This window comes from Chelon labrosus (genome assembly GCF_963514085.1).
Source record: "Chelon labrosus genome assembly, chromosome: 4".
NCBI lineage: Eukaryota > Metazoa > Chordata > Actinopteri > Mugiliformes > Mugilidae > Chelon > Chelon labrosus.
Genome location: NC_140340.1, coordinates 7,108,283 through 7,126,390, shown reverse-complemented (window position 1 = coordinate 7,126,390; position 18,108 = coordinate 7,108,283). Strand labels below are relative to the sequence as shown.

The window sequence follows — 18,108 nt, the reverse complement described above, 5'->3', positions numbered from 1 at the left end:
TTAATATTAATTAATTATATCCCCCAATTATAAACCTGCAACTTTATGGGCTGTTAGCTGTCTGTTATTGGCAACAGTTTTTTTATTTTTATTTTTATTTTTGGCGCTCTCATTCTTATCTGTTAGATTTTGCTGGTAAATTAAATGCACGGATTACCACTGCTTTTGTTTCACACAAGAAATCTGATTTGAATGTCCCTGTTCTCTGTTTCGTTTGAATTCCCTGTTGGTGCATTCTGGACAGGTGTCTTTTTTTTCATGTTAGCTGAAAAATGAACTGTGCATCTTTAAGGAGTGCCAAGCTCACTCTTAGCAGTAAGTGTGTGGTGTCGATAAGAATTTGTTGCATATTTTTGTGAGTTTTATCCTTCACATCGCAGGAGCATGTCACCATGTCTGCACTTATGATTCCATAATAATACATAACTTTTCAGACAGCCAGCAAAGCATACAGACTTGTTTGTAAAAATGACAAACACAACTACTGTAATCCCACATGTATTTTAACAACAGATATATATATATACGTTCTGTGCACATCCTCAAAACTCTACACATTCAAAAGGAACCTCACAGGCTCCCCACATGTCACAGTATATGAAGATAACAACCACCACTACCACTGATGTGGTGGGGTTCAGATTTCTGAGTGTGGGCAGCAACGCCTTTGGTTGTCTGACAGGTGCACAGCACACAAAGTAACAATGGACCACATGATATCGGAAATTCACTGGCTGCCAAAATAAATAAATAAAAAAATATGTGTCAAAGAAAAAAATGATGACATCTAGTGGATAATAATAAAACTACATCTTAAGATTGTTAACATAGTAAAGTATTTTGGTTTAGAAAACCCAGCCCTCACATTTTCTCACTTTTATGAACAGCAGTGCAGTGCAATGTAGTTTGATTTAGTATTAAGTGCAGGTCACAGTAAGGAATGTGGATTATTTCAGAGTTACTGACACATTATTAGAGGAAATAAGGTGTCGTTAATCATAGTATCTGAAACCAAATGTGAAGCAACAATAAAACTGTTCACACAACTGGCAGCAGCACATTTCAAGATTTCTAGTTAATATTTGGTAAGTGCAAAATGTGTAAATCCAACTGAGACCTATATCACTGGTATTTTAACATTATTAAATTTCCTGCAAGTTATTATTTACATGACTTGCAATTACATCATATCAGAAAAGTAGTGCACTGAATGTCAGGCTATTGACTGAGTATTGATCATTTTAAATGAAATGACAGAATGGACTTCCTGTATTTATCGGGCTCCATCAGGAGCTGAATCCGGGCCTCATTCTACCAAACGGTCATTAACAAATGTTTACTTCCAGTATCTAATTATCAAACAAAAAGCTTTCTATGAATTAAAAAATGTCAGAACACGTCTTTCATACTTTCAATTATGTCATTCCTTTGACCAGAAGTTCAAATCAGTAAATCAGAAAATCAGTAAAGGTTAATTTCTGATCAAATGTATGATGTATATTTGGCATTTTTATTCCATAGTTGACGGCAAACGTTTAACACTCATCACAACTCTTGATTTACTGCCAACTGGGAAATGTTACTGTGTCCCTGCTCAACTATTTTATGAATAAAACAAAGATTAACATGAGTTGAAGTAGATTCCACAAACACACAGAGACATGCAGGTTTAAAAACACTCAAGTGTATTAACTTCAATAATTTGATTCAAGACACAGCTGCAAGGATGCCATTCAACATCAGCTTCCCAAAAACATTTTTATTAGAACAGGATTGTTGTTCTGTTGTCAGTGTGATAAGAGCGAAAGCGACAAACCCTGTTATCTTCAACAATGAACATGAAACAGTATCTGTGTGTGTGATGGATTCAGTCGGGGTCGACTCTGGTAGTAGATCCTTGAAACAATGCATAGCCTGCAAACACATTTTATTTTAAAGTTCATGTGGGCTCTCGTGTGCATTCATACTATTCGTGGTCCACCCTTTCCAAAGCGATGTAGAAACTTTTCTTGTCATCCAAACAGTGCCAGCCGATTGGTCCGATCTCGCAATCTGCGCAGATGAGATACTTGAGCCTCCCGACGTCGTTAGTGAAGCCCACATTCTCAAAAGTGAACATGTCGTCCACGAACCAGTGTGCGGTCAGAGTGTCGCCGTCTACGGAGCCCTCTGTGGAGCTGAGGCCGCTCTTCTTCCGCATGGACGGCAGGAACAGCTGGTGAGACAAAACAAGCCCGCAGATGATGTGAAAACACTTGTGGATGAACATAAATTAAGGACACCATGCAAGAGTTGCCAAGTTTTCAAGTTTAAGTTAAATACAGTTGAAAACAATCCTCCTGCTCTAAGGCTACAAAATATGGTTTGCTGTATGTACCTACAACATTATCAGACTCGAGACTGCATTTAGTACTTCAGGCCTAATTAATCAAACAGCCTACCTCCCTGTTTTTAAGTGGAACCAGCAGTATGACCCTTTAAATGCAGCCTAAAAAAAGATGCTCTGAGCAAAGTGCAGCATTTCAGGAGGTGAAATAAATAACAATAATATAAATAACTAAATATATAAGACATTTATTACCTGCTTTCTATGAAAAGGGCACATCATTTCCCATGTGAATTGTTGTGTTGTACAAGAACAGATGTAAAACTAGTTAAGTCTAACTCCTTCAGCTTGATTTTTCTGTGCACTAATTGATAAATGTAATTAGCTGCATTGTACCACTGGTTTAATTACCCCGTAAAGAGCCTGGGAGTAATCATTTTTAATTAAATAATGATATAATAAAACACACTGACTGATTCATACGCCCTGCAGATTCAAGTAAAACACCGCACCTCTTTCTCTGCAAACACAGCCATCCCTGGGCACAGCACCTTGGACCCGCAGCGCTGGCACAGGACGGACTTGCTGTTCTTGCCGTCCTCAGTAACCAGGTCGGCTCGGTCCGTGTCCCCTTTGGACTCCTTGTTGTCCATCTCGAGTCGAGCTGAGACAAGAACAGCGGGTTTTACTCCGGTGTGTGTGCGCACAGAGGCTCGGAGCGGGGTGTCTTTCTCTCTCACGCCACCTCGACTGGTCCAAAAGACAACACTTATCCGCCTGGGCTAACTAGCTTTTAGTTAATTTAAGCGCTGTCATAAGGAAAAGAAAGGAATGTACCGAACCGGAAGTACGAACGTTTGTAGTGCGGAAGTCCATGACAAAAATAACAACACTCGTTTTTCGATATGTACAGGAAACATACTTTTACTACTGCTGACCTATAATTTGACACATTTATGCTACAATATAATTAATAATTAGATTAATTTTACAAGCTTTAGCTTAATACAGTGCCACAGAAAGCTCCGCCTCTTTCATCTATGCTAACGTTGTACTAAACAGACCGCAAATAAGACAAATAACTATCCTACATATACGTAAATATAATTTACACACATATGCTTAAACCAAACATGACGTACCTATAGGTTGAAGGAAATACAGACACTGACTACGACTATAAAACAGTAGAAAAAGAGAAGAGTAAGCTAAAGCTAGGCTAGCATCCTAGCTGATCCGGAAGTGTACCAGCCACAAAATGCTCCCGTTCACAAACAAGCGGCTGACACTTTGGTTCCTTGCTGTTAAACCGCACAAAGAAGGAACTCATCGAGTTTCCCTTCGCTTTATTTATCTGTTTATTACAGAGAGAGTAAAGGCGTTTTGATCTTTTTTAATCTCCGGAATTTAACTGCTCACTTTCAGAATAAGTTGCCAAATTTGTCTGTGAAGATAAAGTTGGATTGAAACAAGAACTGGAGGTAGTAAAAAAAATACTTCTAAACTAAAATACTCCATTGCAAGTAAAATATTCTTTAATAATGTTTACAATAACCAGTATTGCCATTGAAGTAAACTTGAAAATTATATAGTAAAGGTGCGTTTAATGTAAAAGGGCTCTTGTCAGTGGTATATTGTGAATATGTATATACTGAGCTACAGACGATTTTACAGTGTAGAAGTAAACAGTGCAAAAATAATAGCCCTAAATGTATAATGTAGTATCAAATGTAAACTAAAAAAAAGCTGAGTACATTATACTGCATAAAAAAAATATCCATACATTATTGATCATATTTAGGACGTGTCTATTTCCTGAGTCACACGTCCCCAAAGGACAAATACTCAGATCTAAACCCGTCCAAATAGCTCTTTAAAAAGCCTCCAATTGATTCAAAATGCCGCAGCGAGAGCCTTGACGGGAATTAGCGAGAGAGATCATATTACTCCTGTTTTAGCTTCTCTCCAAAGGCTCCGTGTGAAATCCAGAATAGAATTTAAAATCCACCTGCTTGCACACACAAATCCCTTAAAAGCCTCGCTCCGTTATATCTCAAGGACCTTATAGAACCACATCATGCTTTCGATCTCAAACTAGAAGCTTACTCGTGGTTCCTAGAGTTTAAAAAAGTAGAATGGGAGGTAGAGCCTTCAGCTATGAGGCCCCTCTCTCTCTCGAGGAACCGGCTCCCAGATTGGGTTCAGGAGACAGATATTCTCTCAACTTTTAAGGTCAGGCTCCTTTTTGATAAAATTTATAGTTAGGGCTGGCTCAGGGGCCACTGAGCCATCTCTTAGTTATGCTGCTATAGACCTAGGCTCCTCTTTTACTACCCATGCATTTGTATGCTACTACTGTACAGCATGTTAATAGTTGTGTCCCTCTCTTCATCTCCTCTCCCCTCCTCCTCCTCCTCCATCTTCTTGTGAGTGTCTCTGGCCTGGAGTTGTGTGTTTCTGACCTGTGGAGCTCCACACTACTCATTAATGGTCCTGGTGTCATCAACCTGCAGTTATCCGCTCCTACCTGAATGCATCATTCTCCAACCTGCCAAACTCACCTGTAATAGAACTACAGCTGTCACTTCATGATCAAACTCTCATGTAACATGCATCAGCTACATCTTGTATTTGTATCCCCGTGTGCGCTTTAGTCAGATGTATGTTGATGTCGTTTCCTCTTGCTGCTGTTGTTTCTACTCGGCCGGCCTCAAGCAGACGGTCCCTCCATGTGACCTGCGTTCTGCTTAATGTTTCTTTCCTGTTAAAAGGGAGTGTTTTTTTCTTGCCACCATCACCTTCGTGTTTGCTCTTTGGGGTTTCAGGCCGGGTTTTAAAAAGCGTCTTGAGACCGTTTGTATTGCTATTGACCATATATAAATAAAACTGAATTAAACTGAATTCAAATTTCTGAAAAATATCAGCACAACTGCTTATAGCACCTTCATAGCAGTAAAGTGGAAGTGTCTCGTTAGCCTTGAAAGATGGTAAGGGTTATCTTTTCAAGTTATTTCAAGGCTAACTGGTATTTTGATTTTAGGACGCTTAAGGGCGAGCATTCAGCCGTTTCAGACATTATCTATGAACACATGCCTTTCTACTACTGTCCGTTTAAAAGTCGTCTTCATGACTGCTGATACGACACTGGAAAAGTCAAACGTACAACGGAGAGACACTAAATTTGTACATGTGGAAAAAAATTTATTACAATAATTTTCCAAGATTACCATTAATAAATATTTAGGTTTACATTTCAGTGAAATGTATGATTTATCACTTTTCTACACAGGACATTACACAAAATCAAGAATACACGTCATTTTAGTCTTTGTAATAAAGCTTGAATAAGTTCATCTAGAAAAAGGAGTCTTAAACAGCAGTTCATACAACCTATCAGTGGAATTGTAAGTTCAATAATGATTCGATTGTATATATATTTATATGGCAAGGAAAACAAGAAAAGTCAACATCTGGAAATCCTTGACGCTCCCTTGACTGGTAAGATAGGCCATTTTATTCAAAAACATTTCCGTTGGCCTAAGGCACAGGAATACTAAAAGATTATATCAATCATACAGAACACGTCTTAAACCTCATATGGTGATTTAAAGTCTTCAATTTAATAGTATACACTGAGGCGCGTTTATTTACACCTCGCACTGCATCTGAAATCTAGCACAACAAAAACAAACCAAAAAAAAAAAAAAGAAACTCTAGCAGACTAAAACGTAATTTTTAACGGATCCAGATCTGTACATTGTGCGTAGCCCAGGAACTATTAGTCTTTAAAATCAACCAGTGAAATTGCTGCGATTGATCGATACACGATGGCGCGGTGGTTCTCGTCGTAGTCTAACCTGAACTAAGCGGGTATATATTTATTTTTTTTTCCACAGCAGCTACAAACCTTTACAGCTTTTCTGTGTTATTATTAAATATGATTACGAAAGAATCTGAAAACCCTTTGTTTGGGACGTCCGTCAATTCAAATAAAGCGTCAAATGAAAATTAACTTTCAGCATAGAATTCAAAGAAACAGAGAAATATATCAAACTCCCATGATTAACTTAGCCCCCTGTCTTATCCAGACACATTCAGTTTGTAGATCTCCTAAACTTAATTTAATTTGATTTATTTATTGGTTTGTTTAACATTAATTAACATTGCAGTAATTGTGTTTGTTCGTGTGTTACAAAATCACCCTAAACAGCATAAATTTAGGTGTTGGAGAGTCTCTCAGGGTACAGCTCATGGTTTATTGCTGAGTGGCCTTACGTGGGGTTTAATATTGTATTTTATTTATTTTTTTTAACGGACAGATGAACAGTCGGTGTCAGTTAAAAAAAAAAAAAAAAAAAAAAAAAAAGGTGACATATTTAAGTCCTGAAGCATCAAACCGGTCCTGGACTACTCTACAATAAACCTCCGGATGTACAGTACATTCATCCTCTAACCTGCCTGGAAGATGGGAGAAGATGGGAGAGGGGGGGAAAAAGGGAAAATGGTTTACAGTATGTGCCTTCTGCTACAGCACAAATAATACTCTGCACCCTCTATGTGATTGTAACAGACATTGCAGATGTTGGGGTACTAGTGAGCTTCTAAGAAGAGAATATTGGTTTGGTTAAAATCCTGGATTTTCTTTGCTTTTCTTCTTTTTTTTTTTTTTTTTTTACAAAAAACGTTGACCTCGAGGTTCGTAATTATCGTAGTAACGAGTAGTGCCTGCCTGTTCCCTCCATAGCACGATGGCTAGTTAATGCTACTTTATTGGAGCAAAAAAGAGCCAAAGCAGAAAGACCACTAAAACCCAAACAAGATATTAGCAAATCAGAAGTACAGAAGGAGCAATAAGAGACTATATTTAATTCCAGCAGCATTTTGTGTGTGCGTGTTTGTGTGTGTGGGTGCATGTGTGTGTGTGTGTGGGAGGGGGCTATAAAGAAAAGTATATAGAAGTCACAGTCAGGCCTCTCAGAGTAGAGTGTCATCTGTGCACCCTCCCTCGAGGCCGTAGCGGAACTCCTGCAGGTTGGAAACCCCGTAGAAATGTATGAACGCTGCAGCCACGACCAGAACATGAAAGATCTGATGAGAATGGAACTGAAAGGAGAGAAGGAAAGTGGATTAGTGACTTTTAGTAAAAACGCATTTGCTTTTATACATCTAAGGCTATAGATGAGACACCGATCAGGCAGAACATTATGACCACCTTCCTAATATTGTGTAGGTCTCCCTTGTGCCTCCAAAACAGTTGTGACTCATCAGAGAATGGACATGGGCCTTCTGAGGGTGTCCTGTGGCGTCTGGTAACATAATGTTATTAGTGGGGGACCTTTGAGGGGAGGGGCCTCTGTGGATCATCCCACAGATACTTGATCAGTTTGGGATCTAGTGAATTTGGAGGCCAGGTCAACACCTTGTGCTGTTCTTCATGTTTTATTTTAGTTGTTTCTAAAGCGTCTTTGTGTGTGTCAGGCTGCATCCTGCTGGAGATGGCCACTGCCATCAAGGAGTGTCATTGCCATGGGGTGGGGGTGCCTGGTCTGGTCTAGGTGGGTGCTACATGTAACATCCGCCATCATCGTGGCCCAGTGGGACCACGCGAATGAATCGTAACATCCACACGAATGAATGCCAGGTCCAAACGTTTCCCAGCAGAACACTGTGTTGTCACAAGATGGTCAATGTCGTTCACTTCTCCTGTCAGTGGTCGTAATGTAGTGGCTGATTGGTGTATTCACATACAGTAATATAAACACAATAAACCACCATGGAGTTATTTAAGTGAAGTTCCTGTTGCTTGTGTTTGTGGAGCATTTTTCTGAATCATTGACATTCCTCTCTGTTCTCTACAAACTAAAGCAGTGCATTTGTACTCATCACCACGAGCAGATTGCATCCTGTAACCACCTGTCCCCATAAAATTAAATTACGCCACGCGCTAAACACTCACCCAGATGTCGCACTTTCCGGGGAAATAGCGTTCGGGGATCCTGGCTGCATACAGGCCAGCGCCAGTGATGTACATGGCGCCCATCAGGTAGAACCAACCCATCTGTCCGACCGTGGTGGCCTTAACGAAGCCCTCCTCGATGGTGAAGTGCATGGTGGGGACAATGCCGCTCAGTCCAAGACCCATGAACACGCCTAGGAGAAGCACGGGCTTGAGTTAGACGAGACAAAAAAAAGTTTGTACCTCTGTGCACAAAAAGATCCGAGATGCAGGCACCTGCTCTTGTGGGTCTGTGACGAGGCGTAGAGAAACGGTCCCACTGGGCCACGATGATGGCGGCAATGCCCAGGACACAGACAATGGTGAGGTAGATAAGTCGAGGCTGAGGGGAGCAGTAGAAGGAGTAGTACAGCCAGGGCACGAAGGAGCCCATGATTAGGAGGGCGATGCCTGAGTAGTCAAGCCTGAGGAGAGGAGGAGGCACAGAGACAAATTATGGAAGATCTACGGGATGCAAACAGGTTTATGTATAATAGTTTATTTATAACAGTATAATCTGAATAGTGTGGGTAGTCAACAACAGTCTGCCAGCGAATGCACTTATCTTGCAGCTTTAACCACAGATCAGTTTCCTGCATCCTGCCCTGCTTCACATTCACCCACAAACACCCTAAAGCTCCTACTTGGGGTTCAGTTTCTTGCTCAAGGACATTCGGAACAGAGACGGAGAACCTCTGATTAAAAGGCAGCTTCGCTCTTATTCGATTTTGCAACCGTCTGACGTGTCGCTGCAGGAAAATCACAGGTTATTAATGATGAGGGCTGCAGCGCACTTTGGGGAGGTTCTGTTTTTGTGCGTGCTGGTTCAGAGTCAGGGACACAGTCAGACTATGTCTACTATGAAGTCGAACCAGTCTGCTACGAAAAAGCTCCTTCAGGCTTTAAAGCAGAAGTCTAAAGACACCCTGGAGTTCAGAAACCTCACTCAGCAGAGGAAATCCAATAAAGTCTTGAAATAAATTACAACTATTGAATAAATGCACTGCACCCTGGATGGTGGCAGCCCGGACTTGGAAATGACTCTTGGAAAAAAAAAAAAAACTCTTGACGGTCACAAATGATTCATTATTATTCGACAGTTTGATTCCTTACTTGGAGAAGGTGCGAGACACTTTCTCGGAGTGGCAGTAGACAGTATGAAAAAGCCAGGAGAAGCTGAGGCAGAGCACAGCTCCCAGGAAGAACATCCCAAACACGACTTTCTCCTGCAGCGGGGCCATAAAATACATGTTGGGCCGCAGCATTGTTAACGTGCCCAGACACAGGAACAAGATCAACCCTGAAGAGGAAAAAAAAAAACACATGTTAAGCTTGTTACATACTCAGCGAGACATGAGAAATTTGTTCTTGCTCCTAAGGCTGCGAGATCAAGAAAAAAAAGGTTTGTTTTGGTCACGTGATTTATACTTCCCACTGCAGCATACGTCGCACGCGCTGGGCATTGTGGGAGATGCGGGAGACGTACAACGAGAGGCACTTTTCTTAATATTTTCGGATGTCGGATCACGCCGTTCATTCAGCATGCACCCACCCACAGTATGACGATCTCTGGCCAGGAGAGATTTAGCGGCCGCACTGCGATTATTAGCATCTGGGAGCTCACAGAGCGGCTGCTAGCTTTTCCGTTTTGCCGCATTGACCACCCCCACTTCCAATTTCAGACTGATCACAGAATAGTTGCCGGACACGACGCGAAAAAAAAAAAAAAAAAGCTCTGCCCGGTCGATGCGTCGAGAACAAGCTGCGAGAACAGAATGACGTCATTTTGTTCTCGTAGCTCGAAGAGCAAGGACAAACTTTAATGTCGAGCCAGAGCATGAAATAGAGCAACAACAGGATGATCCAGTTAAAAACGCTCCGTTGTAAATTAAACTGCTGCCAAACAAGCTTTAAATCTACTTTTTATTAGTCTTTTTCGCGCTCACCTAACAGATGAGTCCAGATGTTTCCTGTCTCAGTGTGAATTCTGAAGATGCTTCCAAAACAGGCCCGGAAGGAGGGCATGGGAGGACGGTGTCCGTGCAGGAGGTAATCATTGTCCTTCAGCCACTCGGGCAGGACGTGAAACGGGATGACCCTCCAGCGCCCCTCCCAGACCTGAAACACAAGAATAACTTTCACTCACAGAGGCCTAAAAAAACACAATCACTCCGCGGCTGTCCAGCTGAAAAAGCCTCAGATGTTTTGACAGTCCAACCTGTAGCTGATGAGATAACATACCGTACACCGTCTCTGTTTTAACGTACAGTAAATCAGACAGACCTTTGATGCCACCTCCCAATTTGCCACAGAGACCTGACTCAGATCTGTAGGACACGCCGTCCTTTCTCAGATTTCTAATAATAGCTCATTTTCTTGGCGTTAAGGAGACATTTTTAGTCCGTTATTAAAATAGCAGGTCCTCAAAAAACATTATTAGAAACCACGGTTGGGTTTTTAAAACAAACGATCTTCTGATTCAAACAGATCTTCACTGGAAAGATCGGACACAGATCCATAAAATCCTTGGACCAATTTTTTTTTATCCCCCGAGTGAGGGAGATGCAAAACATGTCAGACGCTACAGCTCCGGGAGCAGCGTCAGGACTGAAAGTTGACTGGATCTTAAAAGTGTGGCGACGGAGAAGAGCTGCGAAAAAAAAGATGAAAAGCGCGAACTACTGGTGAAATATTGCAAATCTCAGAAACCAGTGACAACAGCAGCTTTGAAAAAAATCTCTCTCATAACGAAAAACAGAAAAAAATGTTTCAAAAAACAAATAATCTCTAAATGAATAGATACTGAATTGAACCCAGGCGAATAGGGACCTTGTAAATCGGAATTGTAGTGTCTCAGCAAACCAGTCAAGATATCCTTTCCCTATCAGCAACTGCTTTAATATTCAAACACTCCCTTTTGCAAGAAAGAAATTAACAACCACTACTTGGATTTTGGGAACCTAATCCCGTTTCAGTGCCTTATAATCCAGCCTTGTGATGGTCTCATCTACCTGCAGTGACCCACTCCTCCCCATCATTCTCCAACCTGCCTCTGATGCCTCTTACATTAAATTATTACAGCAGCTAACTGACCTGTAATAGAACTACTATTGTCACAGCTTTGTGCTTTTGTTTATTTTCATTATCAGTCTCTCATGCAACAGCTACATCTTGCGCTTGTATCACGGTCAGATTCTACGTGTGCGCTTTAGTCAGATGTATGTTTATCTCGTTCCTCCTTCTCCTCCTCCTGCTGCTGCTGCTGCTCTCTTCTCCGTCTTTTTCCGCCTCTACCCGGCTGGCCTCGAGCAGATGGTCCTGCCTCCATGTGAGCTGGGTTCTGTTCAAGGTTTCTTCCTTTTAAAAGGGACGGGTCGTTCCTCAGTGCTCGCTCTGGGGGTTTGTATTGTTATTGACGCTACACGAATAAAAATCAAACCGATATCCTCAAACTGCACTCACCGTGCCTCGCTCCCAACCACCACACACTAGTGCCTTTCACCTGTTAGCAGAGCATTGTGTTGGGTTTCAGTTTGTTTAAAGTGGCCGCTGCAATATTTATACTGGCTTGACATGAGGGTGCGGACAAGCGGATGTGCTGCAATAAGAGCTCTTTTGATTGTTTAAATAACTAGTATTTAATGCAGCAGATTAAGGACGGGGATATTTGTTCACCAGTTCACACTTTAAATGAGTAATATCGGTCCAGGAGATGGATCCAGGCCGTGACCTGATCACATGAGCGTCAAATGCGAGTTCATCCACTCGTTCTCAAAACGGGGTCAGAGCACGCAGAGGGAGCGCGGAGCCACAGCGGGGCACGTGTGGATGAAGGGTAAATAAGTGAAAATGAGTCGTGCAGGGGAAAGGAGACTCGCAGAGTTCACCGACGCTTTTGTGTTGCACTGAATAACGTCCTCTTTTTAGTTCCAACATAATTGTTTTATTAGTTTCCTTCCATTACTGATAATATATCGAGTAATTGTGCCAGCGTGAAAGCGTAAATAAAGATTTAACTTGAACTGAATGAGCACATTTAGAAACAGAATCTGGGTTTTGAGGGTAATACCAATATTAATGTTTTACTCAAAAAAGAATAATAATAAGAACAGATCAATGCATTTTTTTTTTAAATGATCAGATGGACTGAGCCTGAGGTGGATGTATTAACTTCAAACCGTAAAACAAAACCAAACGTTACAGACGACACACGTCTGCCGTCAGGAAGCACTTTACAGAACTGAGATTTATTTTGTACAGTTTTATAACGCTGGTCTGAGCAGAACCGGGAGTTTTTCCTTTGCCACCGTCGCCTTCAGGCTTGCTCTGGGGGTTTCAGGCCGGGTTTTGTGAAGCGCCTTGAGACGATTTGTATTGTTACTGACGCTATATAAATAAAACTGAACTGAATTGAACCGTGATTTGGTATTTTGTCGTGACGGTGCGAATGTTCAAGGTGAACTACACACGACTTGTACATAAAAAGGCATTTTAGTTTGTTAGCTGGTGATTTATTTTGTTAGAACCCTCCAGCTCTGAGTGTTTTTTTCTGTGGTAAGCGTCAAAATACTTTTAGTTTCTGTTAAAGGGGAACTACTGTTTTTAACAACCTGGACCTTATTTCTGGCATAAAATACGATCGTTTACTCACCTAACATAAAACTTTTGTGTAATTTGTAGTCGTTGGGGAGATAATTAGATCAGCGTATAGCCATATAATGGGAGTGAATGGGGCACCGAAACGCAGCCTCTAAATAATCTGCAGCGAAACTCGTTCATGTCTTGACACGATGACATCATCCAGGTCAGAACAGGTAACTCCAGACTCAACGGGGAATAGCACTAGCGTATCGAGTTTCGCGGCAGATAATACGTTGTTTAGAGGCTGCGTTTCGGTGCCCCATTCACTCCCACTATATGGATATACGCAGATCTCCCCAAACGACTACAAATTACACAAAAGTTATATGGGTGAGTAAACGATCGCATTTTATACCAGAAATAAGGTCCAGGTTGTAAAAAAACAGTAGTTCCCCTTTAACTGGTATTTATTTTTGCACAATGAAGAAGGCTCTACTGCTGTGAAATAAATCTTATAGGCGGGTGTTTTGTTCATAATGCGTTGTAGTGGAATTCAACTGTAAAGCACATAGGAATACATTGGATTGATTCTGGAGTTTATTATACTTAATACAGTTGCACAGTTGAGCTATAATAAATACAGATCGGGGAAAAAAGCTTGATCAGGACATCTCTACTAGGTTCTGAGATAAATTAAACACATGTTCACTGCTTCCTCTCCTTCTCGACTGTGTTTCTTTTACTCCACATATTGGCGTATTTACAAATCTCCACTTGATCAATCCCATTCCCTCTAAAAGTCTTTCTTATAACACGTTTCTTACCTTGTGCACAAACTCCTCCATCTTCTCCATGGCGTGGTGAGCCTGAAGCGGCAAAGTCAGAACCTCTCCCACCTCGTCATCCTCCTCCTCCTCATCGGCAAGCATCGTGGCCCCCTGTGGAAGAGATCGCAAGAGATTACCGCCGAAGCTGCCGAGACGCAGTAAAATGGTGCCCGGGCGTTTTTTTTTTTCCCCCGAAGCGGCCCTACCTCCGGGTGGACGCCCTTAGACGCCGACGCCTGCCGCCCGCCTCCCTCCTCCAGCAGCGGCCCCAGCTCCATCAGCTCAACATCTGGGACAGGGCAGTCCTCAGAGATCCGGCAGTCTGCATCACTAGCAGACCCGTTTCGGCCTGACATAAGGAGACTGCCTGATGACCCACTCACAGTCTCTGTGTTCTGCTTCAGGTGGTACACTTCAATTTCACGCCTGGGGGAACCAGAGTCACAGCGTCACTGGAAATGAAGTATGTTGACACACTCGAGCAGAGAACAAATCTACAGGAAGGTACACATACACGACAACAATCAGTAGAGGACGCAGGGAAACAGCAGAATACGGTGTTTTTGTAAATACAGGACTCGAGGGCAAAAGTGTGTCACAACGAAAATAAAAGCTGCAATAAGGATTAAAGCACACGAGCATATTACTGGCTGATAAATAGGACAACCCCTTTTTTTTCAGCTGGTGATAAAAACAGGATCACAAACTCATAAGATAAGACGCACCTTCATTAATCCCCCCTTATAAAGAAATTCCTTTATTCATATAAAGAAGATAAAGTGAGTTATGGCGAGTGCGTGCTTCTTTGTCAAGCTGGTAATCATGTCCGGTAATGTGGAGCGTTTGTAAAACACCCGCACACGGGGGACGTCACCCAAAACCTGGTTCTGAAAGCGGATCAGTCGCAAGTAACTGAAAACCCAGAGTATTTATTTATTTATCTACATTATTTAACACATGCCCTCACAACAGACTCATCCTCCAGCTAGGACATCACTCGAATCAAATCAAATCCATACAGCTGTAATGCAGACAGAATGAAATTTTGTCTCTGAGATCTGTGCGGACGCAGCTAACTGGGTAAAACACTCAGATAAAATAAGATGAAAGACTCAATTAAAACACTAAAAGACTCGAGTTAAAGTAAGTAAAGTGAAATAAAGCGCACAGAGTCACACTCAATCTGGCTGCACAACATCTCGCCTCTCTGTAACCTATACCGCCATGTTATTAGAGTCAGTGCTTATCATTTATCCTTCCTATGTATACAGTGTATATTTACTTCTACTTCTTGTAGATGTGTACATATGCAAATCTCATTTATTTTCATTTATATTTCATTTATGTCACCAGGGCTGTAGTACTCGAGTCCGGTTTTCTATGGTCTCGGACTTGTCTCGGACTCGCTGGTATTTGGACTCTTGGACTTGTCTCGGTCTCGGCCACCGGTCTTGCCAAAATATGGCTTTTGGTCTCGACCGAGTCCAGGTGTCTTTATCACGTTAGATGATATCAAGGGGAGTGGTTATACTTAAAAAATCCTGGGAGTTGTGACGCTGTTTTTGCTTTTAGATCAACTAATAATAACCAAAAATGATAGTCTTGATACTGTCATCGTGCATACGACTCGTTTTTTTCTGTCCTGGACTCGGTCTTGACTCGGACTCGAACTTCTTTGGACTCTGTCTTGACTTGGTCTCGACTAGTCCTGGTCTTGGACTCGACAAAGGTGGTCTTGACTACAGCCCTGTATGTCACTATTATTATTATTACTATTATATGTATCTCTATTTTTATTTATTTATATACGGAGAGAAAGTTTTTTTTTAAAACCATCTCACACCTGTATGTGCAACTGAGCTACTTCAACCAAACCATTTCCCTTGTGGGTCAATAAAGTCTATCTAAGTCTAAGTCTAATGCTATTTGACCTACTTATTTATTTATTTATTTTATTAAAAAAAAATGTTTTTGTCCTCAGCTGTGAGACGAATCTTTTAAGATAAGTGTTATCAGCTACTACGTCAGTGCCGGAGACATCCTGAATTTCTGCATTGGTGTGCGACTGGTATGACTGGCTCTGGTGGTTGCTTTCTGTTGATGTGCAGTACTTATATATTTTAATTTTGATCCGCCCGGCCAGCTTTTAGCCTCGTTCTTAAATTTCTCGACTGACAGGACACACACACGCGCCAGGTTTTAGTAAAACGGCGTCGCGTTCTCCAACACAGGTTCCACCACAAGGTTGTGTACTTCCCCTGCTGCTATTCATTCCACACACGGACAGCTGCAGGTAGCTCTTAAAGAGGACAGTTTTCTTGTTAAATTCTCCGATGATAGCGCTCTGCTGTCACTCCTCCACGGCGCAGAGACAGACCGCCGACTTCCTGATTTCATAAAAAGCGGTGTGCGACGACAGCCTTCTTGACCTCAACGTCTCTAAAAAAAACGAAGGAACTCGCCACTGGCTTTAGGGAAAACGTGACAAAATACGTCAGCGTGCACGATTTACAGTAAAGATGTAGAGATTGTGAATTCTTATAAATGTCTGGGAACGGTTTTTGATTCTCAGCCAAAGTTTGAAATGAGCTCTGAGTCAGGGGGTCAAACGTGACCACCACAGAGTTCATTTATTGCGCAGGATTAATTCCTTTGGCGTCTCCAAATCTACACTTCGCACTGCGTACTTGTCACATATTGAGAGCCTTCTTTCTTTTTCTTCCAACATCACACTCTTGGAAACAAATTCGTTCTTTAGCCATCAGGTTTGGGGCTACTCGCTGCCTCCCGGAAAGACAAACCGCTGTGCAAGAAGAATTTATTCCTTCAGCTATTACTACGCTCTTAAATACTGAGTTAAGAAAATGATTATTGACCCATCTATTCTTGGCACAATGCACTTTAGGATGGAACGGCTATGTGCGATTCATTCATCCATTCATTCATCCAGTTATTTATTACTAGTTATTAATATGTGTTTCTAATAAACACATATTATTACCTTTTATTCTGGTATTTATCACTATTTATTCTGCTTTCTGCCTTATATTAATTGCACTTGAACCCAGGCCATATTAAGCTACTCCTGCTATGTGTTATTGTTGTGTGCATAGATGATGGACTGTAGAAACTGGACTGCCCTTCAGGGATTAATAAAGCTTTCTGTATTCTGTGTTTTATTCTGTATAAATTGTCTGAACTTGTTTTTAGTCCAGTGTGCACATTCCACTTCCCTACACAACACGACGAGGGGATTTAATAACGCAGGGTTAGTGGAGATCAATAACTGTCATTTAGCATATTGTGATTTTCTGCTAGCATATATTTATCCGACTCCTGAATTAAAAAAAAAAAAAAAAAGGCTGAGGATTGATCTGGTTCTCCTCTGCCAACCATGTCCCATCGATCCAACAATAACAACAAGAGAACAAAGGAAACTTATATAGGTCTGTGTCAGGAACCCAAAAAAAAAAAAACCGATCCGAGGACCTTGACAGCAGGACAACAACAACTCACCCGATTTAAGATTTAAGACAATAACACGCGATGCAGCAGTCAGGGGACGAGGCTGGCAACACGGTTTCCCAAGTTGCCGTCGAGCAGAAGCAACCAGACGGATGTTGATCAGCGTTAGCACGGAGCCACCAGACGGACACAAAAACGTAAACAACCGCAACACACCGACGATTTCACCTAAATCCACTTCACCTGCCCGGCTCGTTACACGTCCCAGAAAGGCGCTGGACCACAACGTAACGAGCACAGACAGATAACCTTGATGAATCAGCTGGTGTCGGGATGGCTCGTGTGTCAGGTTGCTAACGTTACCCTTTTTAGCTAGCGCTGATGTGTCGCCCCAGACAGTTGTAGTGAATTAACTTGCTAGCGGCAAAGACGCAAACTCCTGACCGCCGCACAAAGCTCAGACGTTAGCTGGACAGTTTACCGCACAACACACGCGCTGTTATAATCCGGTTAAATGGAGAAAAAATAAGTTACCTGGCGAGGAAGCGTTCAAACCAGGAAGGTGAATTATTTATCGATGTGCGAAACACAAATCTTTCCGGAAGTCGAGGTCTCTTCCGTAAAACCGGAATCCCGGGTTTTCAAAATAAAAGCGTCGACCGTTGGTTTATAAATAAAAACATTTTTATTTTTTTTTATTTATTTATTTTTTTTACAGGTAGATATATTTTTATGTATGCCTTAATTATATACTACATACTAAAAAAAAACAAATAAAAAATAAATAAATTTTTTTTAAGATGTTTCACAGCTCATTCAGGCAACGTCTTCAGTTCTCCAGACTCAAGGTGAGAATAGAGGACAGATTAATTATTAATTCGTTGCTCACTGGGGAAAAACAAAATTAAAAAAAA

General features: G+C 41.5%; 2 protein-coding genes across 3 annotated transcripts; both read right to left on the bottom strand.

The window, feature by feature from the left end:
- Window positions 1-1,489: 1,489 nt before the first annotated feature.
- Window positions 1,490-3,568, bottom strand: rabif (RAB interacting factor). Of its 2 annotated transcripts, XM_084543840.1 has the most exons (3): window positions 3,469-3,568; window positions 2,839-2,990; window positions 1,490-2,215 (listed from the first exon to the last, which is right to left on the bottom strand). In XM_084543840.1, exons 2-3 carry the CDS (start codon window positions 2,977-2,979, stop codon window positions 1,967-1,969), a joined length of 390 nt encoding a protein of 129 aa, XP_084399966.1. In that variant the 5' UTR covers window positions 2,980-2,990; window positions 3,469-3,568; the 3' UTR covers window positions 1,490-1,966. The 2 variants fall into 2 exon arrangements, with proteins under 2 accessions (XP_084399966.1, XP_084399965.1); XM_084543839.1 differs by lacking the exon at window positions 3,469-3,568 and having other exon boundaries at window positions 2,839-3,432.
- Window positions 3,569-5,822: 2,254 nt separating this feature from the next.
- Window positions 5,823-17,786, bottom strand: adipor1a (adiponectin receptor 1a). The gene is made up of 8 exons (XM_084543364.1): window positions 17,729-17,786; window positions 13,936-14,155; window positions 13,727-13,840; window positions 10,268-10,439; window positions 9,435-9,621; window positions 8,559-8,746; window positions 8,283-8,476; window positions 5,823-7,429 (listed from the first exon to the last, which is right to left on the bottom strand). Exons 2-8 carry the CDS (start codon window positions 14,083-14,085, stop codon window positions 7,301-7,303), a joined length of 1,134 nt encoding a protein of 377 aa, XP_084399490.1. The 5' UTR covers window positions 14,086-14,155; window positions 17,729-17,786; the 3' UTR covers window positions 5,823-7,300.
- Between the last annotated feature and the right edge of the window lie 322 nt (window positions 17,787-18,108).